The 18,963-nt window shown below is 39.6% G+C and overlaps 1 protein-coding gene across 5 annotated transcripts in view; it reads left to right on the top strand.

Moving 5' to 3' along the window:
- The window catches only part of CLASP2 (cytoplasmic linker associated protein 2), a 180,103-nt gene that overhangs the window by 89,083 nt on the left and 72,057 nt on the right, over positions 1 to 18,963 (top strand). For all 5 annotated transcript variants that reach the window (XM_049629088.1, XM_049629086.1, XM_049629087.1 and 2 more), the window contains 6 exons: positions 2,618 to 2,677; positions 3,866 to 3,943; positions 4,677 to 4,844; positions 7,027 to 7,082; positions 8,259 to 8,432; positions 18,677 to 18,781. In XM_049629088.1, the coding sequence (XP_049485045.1) occupies positions 2,618 to 2,677; positions 3,866 to 3,943; positions 4,677 to 4,844; positions 7,027 to 7,082; positions 8,259 to 8,432; positions 18,677 to 18,781 (641 nt within the window). The remainder of the gene's footprint in view (positions 1 to 2,617; positions 2,678 to 3,865; positions 3,944 to 4,676; positions 4,845 to 7,026; positions 7,083 to 8,258; positions 8,433 to 18,676; positions 18,782 to 18,963) is intronic.

The following is an 18,963-nucleotide window of genomic DNA, read 5'->3' as shown; positions in this document are numbered from 1 at the left end:
AATCTGGCCAACAGTCTAGTCTGATGCAGTCTGCAAGCAAAGACTATTTCTTTCATTTTTGAAGGGTGGTTATAAAGGGAGAAAGAAGAAAAGTACGAGTTAGAGACTGTTTGTGGTTCACAAGGCCTAAAATCTCTGTGCCTGGCCCTTTACCGAAGAGGTTTGCCAGTCTCTGTCTTAACACCGAGGAAAGTGGTAACTAGAGAAATAGGAATGTAACAGAGAAGAGGGAGTCAGGAAACGCGTCATAAAATTGCCTTGAGGGGTGTCTGGGTGGCTCAGTCGTTTAGGTTAACCTTCAAACTTTGGCTCAGGTTATGATCTCACGGTCTGTGAGTTCGAGCCCCGCTTCAGGCTCTGTGCTGGCACCTCAGAGCCTGGAGCCTACTTCAGGTTCTGTGTCTCCCTCCCTCCCTCTCCGTTCCCCAACTCCTGCTTGCACTGTGTGTTTCTCTCTCTCTCTCAAAAATAAACATTAATAAAGGTTTTTAATTTAAAAAACAAATGCCTTGAAAATGGGAAGCAATTCAGTAACTGTAGGGGAATTGAGTGGGTGTTACCTAGGCAGAGATGTAAAGCTTCTGAGTGGTGCAGAGCCATCAGACAGGCCATTGAGGCCAGAACACGTGATAAACGGAAGGTTACAGTAGGAAAAGAGGCTGATGTGAGTGGGGGAGGGAGGCCAGGAGTAGGTTAAAGTCAGTGTAGAGGGCTGTGAACGTCTATGAAGAGAAATTTTGACATTGCTTCATACTCGGACAGTTTTTGGTGAGGAGGTAATGTCATCCATCTTTTTATTTCAGCTATGACCAGTGATTAAAAAGGAACAGTGAGAGGGGCGCCTGGGGGGCTCAGTCAGTTAAGCATACAACTCTTGGTTTTGGCTCAGGTCATGATCTCACGGTTCATGAGTTCAAGCCCCACGTCGGGCTCCATGCTGTCAGTGCAGAGCCTGCTTGGGATTTCTCTCTCTCTCTCCCTCTCTCTTTGGCCCACCTCCTTTGTACTCTCCCTCTTTCTCAAAATAAATAAATATACTTTTAAAAAAAGGGACAATGAGAAATATTGGTTTAATTAAGTAGGAATTATTGTTCTTGTAGCTCATGTAAGAGGGGCAGGGTCTGAAGTAAGCTGTATTGGTGATCACTGATTACAGATTTTATTCAGTAAATAAATCCAAGGGATTTAAGGGTATAGAAATGAGAACTTGATCATTGGATATAGATCAGATGCTTCACACTGGGAGTTCTGCAGTCAGAATGCCAGGGTTTAGGTCCTATCACTTTGGGCAAGTTAACTTAACATTTTCTAAACTATACAGTGTGGGCTAAAAGAATGGATTTGAGAGGGTAAGAATTAATTTGTCCTTTCGTATGTAGTGTTTGAGCTGACAGTCTCTGCCAGTGTAGACATGTCCGTGAGCTGGTTGAAACTTTGACTTCACGGCTGAATGAAAGAACCAGTGCTGGAGGTAAAGGACTAGATGTGAGCAGCATAGCTGATAGTCAGAGCTAAGGGTATAGATGATTCAGATGATGTTTCCCAAGTAAAGGCTATGAAACAGGTGGGTTACAAAGAGCACCAACCAGGTCAACACTTATTTAAGGGAAGGTGGAGGAAAAGTGTTAATAAAAGAAGAAAAATAGGGGAGAACTGTGTCATCAGATGCCAAGAAAGAGAAGCTCAAGAGTGAGACAGTTGAAGGAGTCGAGAACTAGAGGGTATAGGAGGAAATATACAGACACTTGATTAAAAATTACGTGTATGCATGTTTAAGAAAACAGATGTGGAAATGGAAGATCCGTTCCATCTTTCTTGGTCACCTTTGTATGTCTTCAATTTCTAGTGCATAGTAGGTGCTCCATAAGTATTTTTTAAAATGAAATAGTATTAAGTTTTATAATTGACACACATTTTAAGTTAAAATCATGGGGAACCCTGAAGGTTTTTTTGAACTGTGCAGCATAGGAGTAGTTGGAGCCTTAAAGTAGTTAAGTATTTGAGAAGTTACAGTAACTAAAAACATGGGGTACCGGGGTGGCTCGGTTGATGAAGTGTGTGACTGTTGATTTCAGCTCAGGTCATGCTTTCATGGATCGTGGGATTTAACCCTGCGTAGGGCTCTGCCCTGACAGCATAGAGCCTGCTTGAGATTCTCCGTTTCCTTCTCTGCCCTTTCCCTGCTTGCACTTTTTCTCTCTCAAAATAAATAAATAAACCTAAAAAAAAAAAAAAAAAAAAAAGCTAACCTAAAAATATCTCCTACTTTAAATTAAAAAAAAAAATTTTTTTTTTTAATGTTTATTTATTCTTGAGAGAGAGACAGAGCGTGAGTGGGGGAGGGTCAGAGAGAGAGGGAGACACAGCATCTGAAGCAGGCTCCAGGCTCTGAGCTGTCAGCACAGAGCCCGATGCGGGGCTCGAACTCACAAACTGTGAGATCATGACCGGAGCTGAAGTCGGACGCTCAACTGACTGAGCCACCCAGGTGCCCCCCTTGTACTTTAATTCAGAGAACAAAGTACAGTAGAAGAAAGTGCTAATTAACAATTAGCTTTAAATAAACATAACTTAACGTAGTGTTATAACATTTAGTTATAATTAACTTATTTTTCAGGCGCTCATTTGAATTTTTAGATTTATTGTTACAAGAGTGGCAGACTCATTCATTGGAAAGGTATGTATTAACTCTTCCTTTCCTGCTTCCCTCTCCTTCCCATTATCACCAGTTCTTTAGAAGTTGATGGTATTGGTTTTGCATGATTTCTCCTTTTGCTTAAAAGCTATTTATACTGGTTTTCCTTTAAAGCTGTAATGTAGTCTGATTCCTCTTACTTGGTGCACCTATGATTTTCTTCTTTACTTATGGGGTGAATGAGGATCTCTTAAGTAGGATGGATTAAATAAGATACTGCAGGTTAAATTGGACAGAAATTTTAAAATGTATCTCCAGACAAGTGACCTAGGTTTCCTGAGGTATAATTAATCAAGTAATGAATGATTTAAGATGGAAGGAAGGCACTTCTTTTCAGAGGAAAAAGATTTTAAGAAGAGAGAGATTCATTGGAAAGTTTCTCCATACCAGCCGTCCAGTATCATTGGTTAGGTATATACTGGGCAGTATCTCTTGCAGCTCTGAGATGAACAAGAGAAAAATGTAGGCAGCCAGCTAGCTAGTTGGCTGTTTGCACGGTATAATTTCAAGTTTGAAGTTTGGCGTATACCTGCATTTACATGGAAATTGTAAGAACCTATTCACAGCCTTTTTTTTTTTTTTTTTTTTTAAATAAGTTTGTTTCGTGTAGGCATGATATAATTCTAAGTTTCCTTTAAGTTCTTTGTGGCAACTACAATTTAGCTTGGTCCAGATCATAACTGATCATACTATTAGCAGATTATTTTCTACATTGGTGGGTTAGTGAGAACCACACCAAAGGGGTTTTTTTATTCGTTGAGAATTTAAAATTTAAGCACTATACATTTATACGTTATTTGGACTCTATAAAAATAATTATATTCAAGTTTTTAATATTTGACTTGTCAGGAGGAAACCATCCATGAATGAAATATGTGGGGTTACGATTAGATTATCAGAAACTCTTACAATCTTAGATTATTACGCACTAATTAATCTTTTTACCTCCCCTGCCCCTTTGTGATTAATTTGTAACATACAGGCAGTATGATTTGTGGTGAAATATAGTTTTACTCATGAATCTAAAGGTGTTTGGGGCACCTGGTTGGCTGAATCGGTGGAACATGCGACTCTTGATCGCAGGGTTGTGAGTTCGAGCCCTTTGTTGAGTGTAGGGATTGCTTAAAAATAACAAAATCTTAAAAAAAGTAATATGTTTTGTTTTAATAGACATGCAGCTGTCTTGGTTGAAACTATTAAGAAGGGGATTCATGATGCTGATGCTGAAGCCAGAGTGGAGGCAAGAAAGTAGGTCTATAATGTATTTTTGTCACATCTTAAACATACTTGGGTCTTTTCTTTGAAAAGAATTACACCGGAAGAATGAAAATATCAGCAGTGTCTCAAGTATTCTACTACATCAGCCCTTTAGTAAAATTGAGATAGATTTTTCTCCATTAAATCTGTATTAGATGTATGGGTCGCCTGGCAGACTCAGTTGGTAGAGTCTACGACTCTTCATCTTAGGGTTGTGAGTTTGAGCCCCATGTTGGGAGTAGAGATTTTTTTTTTGTATCTGTACTGGATGTCTAACGGTGGACTTCACATTGTCATTTGTATCATCGTCAGTATTCCTGTTCCATCATAACACCTTCACTTTCATTATGAATAAAAATAACTGTCACTTATTGAGAATGTGCTAAGTACCTGATACTGTGGAGCAGTTGGTATACATTACTGTCTAGTCTTGGAAATGACCTGCAAACATGCTATCTCTGTAGACTGGCAGCAGAAGTTTGGAGATTCAGGGGTTTTTTCGCGGCCATGCAAACAGTAAGGATCACGACCAGATTTTGGACTGAGATCTTTTCTCAAAAGCCTGCCATCTTTCCACCAAAACTTGTTAGGTTTAGAAAGTATTCACTTGATAGGTGGTGGATATATTAATATGGTCTCATCTTCATTCGTCGTGAATGTGCACATTTTATGTAAAGCTATTACTTTATATTCTTTTGTTGTTACTTGTTCTTTTGTTTTACAGGACATACATGGGTCTTAGAAACCACTTTCCTGGTGAAGCCGAAACGTTGTATAATTCACTTGAGCCATCTTATCAGAAGAGTCTTCAGACTTACTTAAAGAGTTCTGGCAGTGTAGCATCTCTTCCACAATCAGACAGGTCCTCATCTAGCTCACAGGAAAGTCTCAAGTAAGGTCATATAAATGATAATTACTGATTTCTTACTCTCTCTCCAACTCCCGGTAGTTCCGTAAGTTAGATGGTTGGGTGTCTGCTTGCTTCCCCTTCAAGCCTTAAAAGAATGATTACTGGAAGGTGTGGTTGACCTTTGAACAGTATGGGGGTTAGGGGCATCAACACCCCGTGAAGTCGAACATCCGCATACAACTTGACCCGCCCAAAACTTAACTGCAGATAGCCTGCTGTTGACCGGAAGCCTTACCGAGAACATAAACAGTTGATGGGCACGTTCTGTATTCTGTATGTATGTTATATACTGTATTCTTACAGTAAAGTAAGGTAGAGGAAAAAATATTGGGAAAATCATAAGGAAAAAACACATTTACAGTACTGTACTGTATTAAAAAAATCCTCATGTAGGCGGACCCACTCAGTTCAGATCTGTGTTGTTCGAGGTCAGCTGTACTTACTCGTCTCTTGGTCTGTTGTTGCAAGGGTTGGATTACATGCTAGTGTAACTTCTTTTCAGGCAAAGAGTGTAGTGATTCAGATTTTGTGTCTGTGCTTTCATGCCTTTGATAAAGATTGGGAAGCACTAATTTATATATATATATATTTTTTTAGTACCCCCAAAATAGTTGGTACAGTAGACCGCCCATTTCTAGGGCATTATAATGGAGGAATTGTAATGGGGATTCTGAAGTTATCTTCAGAACCCTTACACCGCACCGTGTGACTAGTAAACACACGGCTTTCCTTCTTTGCCTTTGCACAACTGAAGACTTGAGCCAATTCCTCAGTGGCAAAGTGGATCAGGGGCAGATTCACTAGTATCTGACTCACCTCTGTGTAATCGCATTCTCATTCTATCGGCTTCCTCAAACCCTTCCTGCCTTGGCAGCCTTAACCCTAACTTTCTATCTCTCTAGCCCTGTGAGATTGCTAGAATTTCTGATGCCATGTCTACTCCCTAGGGTGGCCCCAAGTAGCTGCAGGTCTCCCCAGGGAAGAACAGCTCACAGAATGTGAGCTCACCTCTGTGTAATCCTGTGGGACCGCACAAAGGTTGCTGGTTGCTTGGCAGGGCCCTGATGCAGGAGTGGGACGAGGGAGAGGCAAGTGAGGCACCCAGGGCACAGGATCCAGGAAGGCGCTCCCAGTGTTTTGTGAGTGCTGTACTTACGTCCAGAGAAAAAGCAGATACGATCCATTTCAATGTAATTATCGTAGGAATAATTACCTTTCCTACCATGAACCTGTCTGGGGTCTTTGCTCCTCTTCCCGCACCTTTAAAACTTGTAGATAAACTTCCCTGATCCCCTAGACATACCTAGACATATTATTTACCTATGGGCTGCAGAATAGCATTATGATGAAAGATAATCAAGATACTAAGGCAGGGGCACCTGGTGGCTCAGTCGGTTGAGCACCGACTTCCACTCAGGTCAGTATCTTGCAGTCCGTGAGTTCCAGCCCCGCATCGGGCTCTGTGCTGACACCTCGGAGCCTGGAGCCCGCTTCGGATTCTGTGTCTCCCCCCCTCTCTCTCTGTCTCTCTGCCTCTCTCTGTCTCTCTCTCTCTCTCAGAAATAAACATTTAAAAAACATTTTTGTAAGGATAACTAGGGCAGATGGATTCTTTGAAATGATCTGAGCTGTTTTGCTTTCTAATCGTTGGTGTTATCCTCAGCAGTAGCCCTCAGCCTCGTTCCTCTTGTCCCAGGCAGTTACGCTCAGCACGGCCGTAGGCAGCGTGATACCTACGCGGTAGCTGCCTGAAGTGCCGTTGGCCGCGCCCATTACGGCTTAGGTGAAGAGGCTTTGGTCACGCTGAACTCCCTGTGTGCTGGTGATGACACTACCCCTGTCTCCTTCTAAGGAAGACATCTTGGGGTACAGGGGTTGGAGTGTGCTTTATTGAGTCTTGCGTGGTGAGCACTGTGATGGGTGCCGAGGACCCGAGTGAACAACAGCAGGCCGGTTGCTTGTCTTTGTAGAGCTTGTGGTCTCTTCGCTGCTAGTTATCTCATTTCTGCTCCACAGCTGAGGGACCACACTGTTCCGAAGTGATTTGTAAAAGGAAAATTAAAATGAAATTAAGACAACTCTTCAGAAAACTCAGTATTTCATTGTTCTGAGAAGAGTGATAAATTACATCTTCTTACTAAAAGCATTTATTTTTACCTTGCAGTCGCCCTTTTTCTTCCAAATGGTCTACAGCAAACCCATCGACTGTGGCTGGAAGAGGTAAACTGTCTTTTTCTAAGCAAGAGTCCAAGCATGTTGTACTGAATAACAAAGTAAAGCTACGTTAGAAGTCATGTTACTATTTAAAATTGTTTTCGGGGCGCCTGGTGGGCTCAGTCGGTTGAGCGGCCAACTCTCGACTTCGACTCGGGTCACGATCTCAAGGTCCGGGGATTGAGCTCCGGATCGGGCTCTGTGCCGATGGCGAGGAGCCTGCTTGGGACTCTCTCCCTGCCCCTCCCCACCTCGTGTGTGCGAATGCTGTCTCTCAAAATACATAAACGTTTAAAAAAATAATAAAATGATTTTCTCACCACGGGCCACATCAGAACAGTTTAAAAGCTACTGCTTTTAACTGTGTAGTGAGAACATTTTATGCAGGAAGCTAATACCACATGTGTACGTTGTACCTACATTTGTATACCATATACGTATACTACACACAGTATGTACAACGTGGTGTATGTAATTATATGCATATGATATACATATACTGTACAGAATAGAGTATAAGCCAGGTTCCCTGAAGCACCGCTTACCTTTACTTGCGATGCACTCTTTTTTGTTTCACTTCCTTAAAACGTTGGTCATGACCCACTCTGTTGATTTCATGGCCTATTCATGGATCATAAGTCACAGTGTATAAAAGTCTTCATTTTTAAAACTGAAAACTGCAGGCCAGAAATCGAATGGCTCAATCTGCTTTGCCTAAGAGGGGTAGAATTTGCATTATTTTCTGAATAACCATATACTAGACTGGTAGCTCTCCTTGCATGTCTCTGATAGTAAGGAAAACACTGCTGTCTTGCGCATATCTTGTACCGTGCTTCCTGTGCTTTATTTTCATGAATCAGTCATAGACACCCTCTCGTCATCTGCAGAGCAGTTGTGTGAATGTCACCAATATAGAGGTTTTTCCCATTTTACGCAAGAGGAAAGTGAGGCCGAAAAACACTGGGAAGACTGTCCAAGAAGATTTCGGGGTAACAGGATTGAAACGGAAGGACCCCGACCTGAAAATACTGCGAAGTGCTTTCCGGTGTCCATTTGTGCACCACTCCCTCTTTGACCCTTGGTCGTCACGGACTAGCTTGTCTTGTTTTCAAGGCGATGTAACTTCCTTACTGTTCGTGCCGATTTAAATCGTATACGCCGCCTCTGCTCTGTTTCCCGTAGTGTCGGCAGGCAGCAGCAAAGCCAGTTGCCTTCCCGGAAGCCTGCAGCGTTCACGAAGCGACATCGACGTGAATGCTGCTGCTGGTGCCAAGGCTCACCATGCTGCCGGGCAGTCTGCGCGAAGCGGGCGGTTGGGTGCAGGGGCCCTGAATCCGGGTTCCTACGCGTCACTAGGTAAGGCCGCTCTCCGTGGGGTAGCGTCCGTTGTTTTCTCCCTGGTCTCAGCGAAGTCAGGCGACCGCGATATCTTAATCACCTCTTGTCCATTCTCCCCAGTTAAGGATAGTCTGCATCTTTTAATAGAATTCCGTACTTAGGACATAGTTGGAAGGTACTCAAGCTGCCTTGTTTCGACTTTTCCCTTGTCATCCTCCCGAACATCCGCATCAGAGGAACAGTTCTTGACTCCATAATTTGCCTGTAGAATTTGCACCCTTCTGTGCTCCTGCCACACCCAACCACTGTCTACTTGAGGAAGTTGGAAAGGGCTTTGGCCTTGTAGCCAGCTTCTGTTCCCTTACCATGAGAAAGCCTTTTGGGGATCTGGGGAAAGTGCAAAGCTTAATTATAATCAGAGCTGAACCATGTATTCCCAGAGCTATTTGGAGTTTGTTTTTTATGCTTATCGACTTCATGTTTTTTAGTTCATTTATTTAATAATCTTTACACGCAGCGTGGGACTCAAACTCACGACCCCAAGACTGAAAGCTGTGTGCTCTTCCAACAGAGCCAGCCAGGTGCCTCTGTGTGTTAATCAACTTTAAAAGTTTGAGGCTGCTGATTCATATTGCTTATCTCTATTTTTTGTGCTTCATTTTTTTTTTTTCCTCTTAGGTAGTACTGGTAGAACCCTAGGCAGGCAGATCATTGGAATGCAGTAGGAAGTGCAGAGATAGTAGGATGAATTGTAGTACGTGATAAAGTGTGGCACATCAACAGTCAGTGAGGAAAGGGTACATTACTCGGTAAATAGGGTTTATAAAAATATAAAAATTTATTCCAGGGGCACCTGGGTGGCTCAGTCGGTTAAGTGTCCGACTTTGGCTCAGGTCATGATTTCATGGTTCGTGGGTTCGAGCCCCGCGTTGAGCTCTGTGCTGACAGCTCAGAGCCTGCAGCCTGCTTCCGATTCTGTCTCTAGCTCTCTCTGCCCCTCCCCCACTTGTGCTCTGTCTATCTCTAAAATGAATAAACATTAAAAAAAAATTTTTTTTTAATCCAGAGGACTAAAAAGTTGGAAAGCAACTTGATGAAACCAAAGTACTTGAGTATTCATCTCTTCTCAGATTGGGGAAGGAATTTCTAAACGTAAAAGCCAAAGCCAGGAGGGAAAAGTCCCTCTGATTTCACTCTTAAGTGTAAAAATATAAAATTGAGTGGCTGAAAACTTAAAGGGGATAATTATACCAAGAAATAAAAAAGAATATTCATCATGTTTTTAATAATAGATATTATTAGAGTCAACCTTGATATGTAAACAAAGGACGTATGATTAAATTATGATATGTACTTAAAATACTAGGCAGCCATTAACGAGTAGTATTTTCAACAAAGATCAAATGAATGGTACCTAACAATGTGATAATTTCATCATTTTATATAAAAGTATACATAGATAAATATATATGGACTGAGATGTTAAATATATATGTTAAATATATATGAGATGTTAAATACATATGGACAGAGATGTTAAAAAAGATGTCAAAAGTGGGTTGTTTAATGCTTTTAATTTTCATAAAACGTTTCTGTGTTACAAAGTGAAAGGACAGAAATGTTCCCTTGTTAGGAATGCAGTGTGACTTGAGTATATGAAAACGAATCAACTAAGTATGCTCTATTAATAGAGTAATAGGACAAAACCACAAAAACCACAGTTGTTTCAGTAGATGCAGAAAAGGCGTTTGACAAAACCCAACACCTTTTTGTGAGAATACTAATCAACAAACTAGGAATGGAAGGGAAATTTGTGAACCTAGTGAAGAACATCTATGAAAAACCCAGGGCTAACATCATCCTTAATGTGACAGATGGGATGCTTTCTCAAGACCAGCAGCAAGAAGAGAATATTCCACCCTTGCCCTTCCCAACAACATTACCGTGGAGGTTCTAGCCAGGTCGTTAAGGCAAAAAAAAAGACATCAAATGTGTCCAGATTGGAAGAAAAGTAAAACTGTCTGTGTTTGCAGAAAACATGATCTTATGTAGAGAAAATCCTAAGGAATCCACAAAAAAACTATTAGAGCTTAAAAATGAGTTCAGCAAGGTTGCAGAATACAAGGTCAATGTACAAAAATCAGTTGTATTTCCGAATGCCAGCAACGAACAGTTTGAAACAATATCGATTATAACAACATTAAAAAGCATAAAATACTTAGCAATTAATATAACAAAAGAAGTGTAAGACTTCTCTAGGAAAAACCACTCCCGTGTTTCTTCTTTACTTTCACACTAATAATGCTGCTGACACCAGACGTGTGGGTTTTCCACACCAAACAGTTCTCCTGCACCAGCTGGGTGTCCTACATTTCAGTTCCGTTCTGACACTAACTACAGTAAGCACAAACCTCACAGGTTAAGGGCTCAGTCCCATAAGATTGCCCCTGTCTGCCCCCACCCTGACACTTGAGGCATCACGTGCAAACCCAGCTTGTCACCCAAGCTTCTGACCAAACCAGCCATAAATCAGAGGCTCCCATAACCTCTTCAGGTTCAATTAATTTGCTAGCCTGCCTCACAGACTCGAGGAAGCAGTCTATTTACTAGATTACTGGTTTATTACAAAGGACTTGTAAAGGATGTGAATGGGCAGATGAAGAACCACATGAGGCAAGGTCCAGAAGGGTCCTTGGCACAAGAGCTTCTGTCCCCATGGAGTCACAGCGTGCCACCCACCTGGTACATTCACCAACCCAGAAGTCTCTGAACCTTGTACTTTGGGGATTTTTAGGGAGGCTTCATCCTATAGGCATGATGAGTCATTAACTCAGTCTTCAGCTTTTCTCCCCTTCCCAGAAGATGAAGAGTAGGGCTAAAAACTCTCAAGCTTCTAATCATGGCTTCATCTTTCTGGCGACTAGCCTCCATTCTGAAGCTCTCCAGGAGCCACCAGGAATCACCTCAGTAGAACAAAAGACACTCCTGTCACCCAGGAAATTATAGGGGTCTTAAGTCAAGGTATCTGTCAGGCACCAGGGTCAAAGACCAAATATTAGAACAAAAGATATCATTAGTGCTCTTACAATTTAGGAAATTTTAAGGGTCTTAGGTGCTCTGTCTCAGGAACCAGGGGACAGAGAACCAAGGGCAAAATTTATACATATATATATATATATATATACACACACACACACACACACATATATTTATATGTGTATATATATATTTATATGTGTATATATTTATTTTCACACTTGTTCACTGAAAACTATAACCTATAGTAAAAGAAATTAAATAAGATCTAAACTGATGGAAATACACCCAGGTTCTCTAAAGACTTATTATTAATATAGCAAATTCACCTACAGACTCCATGTAATCCCTGTCAAAAGTCCAGGTGCCTTTTTATAGAAATAAGCAGATCCTAAAATCCATATGAAAATGCAAGGGATCAAAACTAGATGAAACAATTTTGAGAACAATCTTGAGAAAGTCGGTGGACTCAACACTTCCCAATTTCAAAACTTAAAGGCTAAAGTAATCAAGTCTCTGTAGTACTGGCATAAGGATAGACATAGAAACCAGTGTAATGGAGTTGAGGGACCAAAAATAAACCAGTATATTTATGATCAGTTGATTTTTTCACAAGGGTGCCAAGACCATTCAGTGGGGAAAGAATTCTTTTCAACCAGTGGTGCTGAAACAACTGGGTAGCCACTTGCCAAGGAATGAATTTGGATCCTTCCCTCACACCATATCCAGAAAGTTAACTCAAAATGGATCAAAGAGCCAAATTTAAGAGCTAAAACTATAAAACTCTTGGAAGAAAACATACGTGTAAATTTTTGTAACTTGGATTTAATAATGTTTTCTCACATCCTCCACCAAACACACAAACCATCTAAGAAAGGAGAGATAAACTGGGCTTCATCAAAATTTAAAACTTTTGTGCTTCAAAGGGCACCATCAAGAAAGTGAAAGGACAGAACAGAGAATGAGAGAAAACATTTGCAAATTACGTATCTGATATTAGGGACTTAGATCCCAATTACATGAAGAACTCTTAGAGCTCAGTAACAAAAAGGCAATTACATTTAAAAGTGGGCAAAAGATTTTGGGGCGCCTGGGTGGCGCAGTCGGTTAAGCGTCCGACTTCAGCCAGGTCACGATCTCGCGGTCTGTGAGTTCGAGCCCCGCGTCAGGCTCTGGGCTGATGGCTCAGAGCCTGGAGCCTGTTTCCGATTCTGTGTCTCCCTCTCTCTCTGCCCCTCCCCCGTTCATGCTCTGTCTCTCTCTGTCCCAAAAATAAATTAAAAAACGTTGAAAAAAAATTTTTTTAAATAAAATAAAAGTGGGCAAAAGATTTGAATAGACATTTCTCTAAAGACAACATATTAATTGCCAGAAAGTGCATGAGAAGATGCCCACCATCATTAGTCATTAGGAAAGCACAGATCAGAAGCATAATAAGCTATCCCTTCATATCCACGAGGGTGGATGTTACCAAAAAGATGGACAGTAACAAATGCTGGTGAGGATAGACAGTACCAAGTGCTGGTAAGAACGCTGCTATGGCAACAGTTTGGGAGTTTCGCACGAAGTGAAATGGTTACCATGTGACCTAACTGTTCCACTCCTTGCTGTATATCTAAGATAATATGAAATATACGTTCTCATAAAAATGTATACTTGAGTGTTCATAGTAGCCGTGGAAGCCACCCAGATGTCCGTCAGCTGGTGAATCATTAAACAGATGTGTCCATACAGTGGAACGGAATATTAGGCAGCCATATAAGGGAGTACGTTACATAGAGGCACTAATGCAAGCTTCGGGATGGGTGCACCTTGAGAGCCTTATGAAGTCAGACACAGACATTTACTGTTTGATTCCATTTACATGAAATGTCTAGAAGAGCTGAACCCACGGAAATAGAAAATAAGTTAGTAGTTGCCAGGGGCTGAGAGTCATGGGTATAGGGAGTGATTCCTAATGGATGCAGGATTTCCTTTAGGGGTGAGGAAAACTTTATGGAATTTGTGATGAGGGTGGTTAATATACTAAAAATACTGAATTGTATGCTATAAAAAGGTGAATTTTATGGTACAGGAATTATAGCTTACCTTTTTTTAAGTGGGGAGAACACCGGAAAACAAATATAAAACCTATTTATCTGGAGTTTTCAAAATAAAAATGTGAGATTTAGTGTCTATTATTTTTATTAGCAGGAAAAACATACAATATTTGAAACGTTTTAATGTGAACCAGGAAGGCAGTTTGTAACGTTTTTTTCCTTAAGAAAGTCTGTAATAGTGCTGTGAGATGGATTCAGTTTATTTTGGTTCTTTGAGGTTTGAATCACACATTTACTTCATTACAGAAGGGAATGGTGTCCCTCTATCCTCTTTATCTGGCCCAGGTTTATACTCAGTGAGCTACTTGCCTCTGGCTCTTTCCAAGGATAATGGATTTTCCCTTCTTCCTCTCTCTTTTTCTGTTTCTCTGTTCCTTCCTCTCCCCCTCTTCCTCTCCCTCGCCCTCTCCCGCTTCCCCCCCTCTTCTGCCTCTCTCCTCTTCCCTCCCTCCCTCTCCCCATTCACCAACACCACCAGCGTTCTTATACACATGGGACTGGCATAGTCTCTTTTCTTCTACTTTGAGTCTTCTCATAACTGGACATTTATGGATCAGAGGCAGTGTTCCATTGTTTTTCAGCAAACACTCAGTGAGCACTTTGGTTTTGCCAGACACCCCACTTGGTACAAGAGGTGCAGAAATGTATGCTTCTGTACTCAGAGTCTCTCAGTCTAGTGGCAGATTGCTAAAGGATGAGCCGCTAGAAGCTTGTTGTGTTATATGCGTTTAGCATTTGAAATCCCAGGGAGGCATCACATCAGACTGGAGGTGTCGAGGAACCACAGTGGTATAATGAGAGCAGGAGAGATCCAGTGGCATCGAGATGTTGTGTTTGCAACTCAGGAGAGAGATCTGTGCTTGAGAGGAGAGTTGGAAGTCACTAGAGATGTTTCTTACTATATTCTTTCAATGTTAAACAGTACGTTCCTTAAAGCAATTGCCACTGGGTTTTTCCTCTCACCTAAGTACTGAATCCTTTGGGAACAGGGATATCACGAGTGTTGGATTTCAAGAAACTCCGAAGACCAGAGCAAGAGGTTTGCCTGATGATGGCAAAGGTCCCAGCTTGGGATATAGGCTTCACTAACTTCTCTCTCGGCCGGTGAAAAGTAAATTCATTACCGATTCTTTGTTTTTTTCATCTTTCCCTCATATGGGCACCTCATCTTATTTAAATCTCCTAGTATGTTTTAATTGAAAACATATGTATATGTCTGTGTTATGAATTGTCTTCTTAAAAATAATGTTTCTAGGGATTGTAAAATTATTGTTTTCTAATATGCTAAGTTTTCCTCTGTTCTTTGCTTGCTCTTTCATCAAAGAGGATACTTCTGACAAGATGGATGGTAAGAACTTCCTTTTCTAATTCTACTAAAGATTTTTTGGCCCTTGGATCCTATGTAATATCTTCATTCTCTTAATTTCTGAAAATAGACTGTTTATTTAGCAGCAATTTGATATAAAAATAGCTACGTATTTCTCTGAATTTGGGGTTAGGCATATCCATTTTGGGGTTTCCCAGTCTACTCAAGTACTAGGTTACTGTTTGCTGTAAGTAAAATCAATTATCTTACAATTTTTTGCCTTAGCTCCTAGAACTAGTCTCGATTTCTTAAGTCTTCCTCTGAAATAGAATCAGACTCATAAAAATGGAAAGGAATCCCCTAAGTCATTTGATTGAACTCTTGAGTTTCCTAGCTCTGATAGATTCATATGGTTATCTGTGAAAATAAAATGCAAGTCACAGATGCTTTCTTTTTAAGAGTGAGTTTTAACTAACATTTAACCAGAACTGAACTTTAAGTCTTGCCTTTTTAATTTCAGTATTCAAATGAATATAGTTTATCTGTAGCTGCTCGGTTCAGTGTGGTGTTTTGTATGTTTGGTATTTTTTTGTCTGATACTACACAACGTATTATCTGCATTTTCCCTTCGCTTCATCAGATACCATAATGTGTAGGAACTTGAGCTTTTGTTAAGAACTTGTAAGAAGATACTCAATCTGTAAGTCTTAGTAGGAGATCGAGGAAAAATGGAGAACTGTGTGGTTTCCTGTTTATTCCTTCATAAACTCAAATAGATTTAACTTCCATTCCAATGAAATGGAAGATTTATTTAATCTTGGGTTGGATACATGACATGATTGTCTCTGTGCTCCTCTCTATGTTTAAAGTATTTCATAAATTTTAAAAATTACTGAATGAAATGGAAGTCCACCAAAAGATAGTTTCTGTATTTTAAAACCCTTTAGTACCACTTCTCGCACTGAAATTGTATGTCCTTAAATTATTCTCATTTTCCAGATTAAAATCTTTTCTTGTTTGGGTCAGAAACATGAACCTGTTTGAAGAATCATCTGTGTCATGTGATGTGTTATTCTCAATGATGTTCAATCGTATTTTTTTTTTAAATCTGTCTATACGCATACAGAGGTATATCTATTACTGCCCTTTAGTAGTAGTGAGTTATGATATTTTTACTTATTCATTTTTGCTACTTTTCCTTTACATCTTAGGGAATGTATATAAATGTTGAGTACATAGCTAATGGATTGATAGGTCTCTGTAATGCTTTCATGAAAATAGTGGGTTAATGAGACCTGGGTCATGCATTTGGCTCCCATGTTTGTCAGTTTTTCTAGTTCTTTTATGGATGGCTTTTAGAAAATGCACAGAAAGTATTCTTATTTTATAAAAATCTTCATTTCAAAGAAAGCAGTGACAGGACTGCATCTTTCTTGGGTGATTAGCTTCTATAACTTTCTTCACCATTTCAAATTTTGAGTGTGAAATGTCACAGGTAAAAGTGTTTGTTGTGGGATTTTGCCATTTTCATTTGTCTAGTTTCAACCTTTATTGTGCTGTGTGTCATTAGGTTACTTCAAATTTTGTTTTCTCTCAAACTGAATGTTTTATAAGTTAATTTAAGGCTATCAGACTAGAAGTTTTTTTTTTTTTTTTTCACTCTTTCATTGTAGTCTTGGGTGGGAGGTACGAGTAGATCTTAACATCAGCATTGGCAGAATTTGTTGAAATGTTATTGTTTTATTTCTCTTATTTAGGAGCAACATCTGAAGATGGTAAGAATCATACATTTTGTTAGTAACACGAATACCTCTACATTAATATTTTCATTAGTAGGAATTAAATATCACAAACTAAAATAGGCTAATTTGCAAAACTATATAATTTGACAGCCATGACAACTTCTACATTTTATGTTTGGTTGTGTTAGTTACAGATGTGGATTGTTTTCTTTAGTTCTTCATCTTGAGCTTTGCTTTGTATCTTGGATCATCTCGTGCTGGGAAAACATAGTTGCTTAACATGTTTAATAATATCTGGTGTAAGGTTAATAAATAGTTTCTTTTTTTTTCAGCAGCATCATTAATGTTTTTCTTTAATTTTGTGTGTGTGTTTTTTTAATTTATGCTAATTCATTTATACTTTGGGGGAGCATGCTCCATTGCTTTATCATGAGGGGCTAAGTGCATTTATTTAGTCCGCTTTTAAGTGTGTCTTTGATTTAGAAACAGTGGAAAGTTGCATATATGATTTGAATTGGGGATTACAAAAACTTCGTAGACATACCACTTTATTTTACTAAGCCAGTTTACTTTAAGAAAATAATTTTTCATTGCTTTTGAATTTGTAGAAAGGAAAAAAATTCCGTGTTTCAATTTATACTGCCTGAAGGCTGTCCTCTAAACCTCTGATTTTGAAACACCTTTTTTCTCCTGAGTTTTACATGGATGACCCTGTGGTACAAAGCCAAGTATATTTAACATTTTTTTGGTCTCATATTTACTCTGATGTATTTGAAATATTTTCATATTTTAAATTTTAAATTGGAGTACTCTATAAAATGGTTTCTGGCACTTTAGCCTTGTAATTTAGAATGATAGTATCAAAATATTTATTCTCATTTCCTTGTTATGTTGGATAAATTCTCCATTTCAAAAATAATAATTTTGTCTTTCTGTTTTGCTTCTTAGTCGGGAGAACATTGTATCCTACTTTAAACAGACTCTGTAAAAGGGTAAAAGGCCTGAACTATGGGCTTATTAAGGGCCTTGAAGAATTGAGAGAATAGGACTCACCAACTAGACTTCTGTTTTATTCCTGGTTTTTAATCACTCTCTTATCTTCTCTCACTCAGTTCTTAATTTTGTAATTTGTCCTTGCTCTTCATTTATTTTTTTCCTAACTAATATGGCCATACCAGGCTAGCTAGTACAGTGATTGCCCTACAAATTGTACCTTTTAACCTCAAAGGATTGTGAGCCCTCTTTATGATTGCATCCAGTATCGGTTCAGATTTGATAGTGGTTGAGACTGCTTACTACTAATATATTTTTTTACTAATGACACTTAGGTACTTTGAGAAACGTGATCTCCTTTGGTTCAGGAGCTCTAGAAATAGATGTTTGTGGCTTGGTTTTGTGGAGGGGAATGAGGCAGTGGTAGGGACGGGAGTGCGGCCAGGAGGTGGAGAAGGAAACATACCGAGAAAAGTGCCAGCTCTTATGTGATAGGTATTTCCTCAAGTTGTTTCATAAATGAAATTGGTTGGGGGAAGAGAATATATCCATCTATAGTAATCTGATGTTTAGCACAGGATAAAAAACGAAATACTTGACCTGATATCTCTTCTTGCAAATCTAGAAGTGTATTTTCAGTCAAAAGAACTGTTTGGGTTGTTGGTTCTAAGAGTAGGCTTATATTTAAAACTATAGTCTGTATTTCAGAATAAATTGAGTTTCATAGAAATTGAAATTTTAGAATTGGAACTGCCAGTTAAGGAGCAAGTGGCATGCTGTGGTAAATATCTTAATTATAACTCTACTGGACTAATAATATCAAACTAAAAAAGGAGATCTTTTAGTTTGACTTTATTTTTACCCTTGAAGAAAAGTTAGCTTATGGTGCAGCACATAAAAAGGAGTATATATTTTAAAAATATAAAGAGAAATATAACCTCTCGGTGATGGTTACATTATGACAGAATTTGATACTTGAAAAGCACACCCAATTAGAAACTTATAGTGAGATTTTTTTTTTCTCCTCATTAGTACGTATTATTATAGAAAAACGTCTTTAATTACATACATCAATTTATTCCTCAGGCCGGGTGAGAGCAAAGCTTTCAGCAGCGCCCCTCGCGGGCATGGGAAATGCCAAGACAGATTCTCGAGGAAGAAGTCGAACCAAAATGGTGTCTCAGTCTCAGCGTACGTATTGCCTATGCGTCCTCCCGGATGTGTGATACTTGAGGAGAAGCGTGTTGCTTGCGTATGACTGACTGTCCTAGGCGCTTGAGCAGTGGGTAAAGACAAAGCTGACTTCCAGACACAAGCCGCATACTGAGTTCTCGTTCTGTACTTTAGGTTCGTCATCACCTGACAAAAATGAA

This window comes from Panthera uncia, chromosome C2 (genome assembly GCF_023721935.1).
Source record: "Panthera uncia isolate 11264 chromosome C2, Puncia_PCG_1.0, whole genome shotgun sequence".
Taxonomy (NCBI): Eukaryota; Metazoa; Chordata; class Mammalia; order Carnivora; family Felidae; genus Panthera; species Panthera uncia.
Note: the sequence above shows the minus strand (reverse complement) of the source record. Positions and strands in the feature narration are given on the sequence as shown.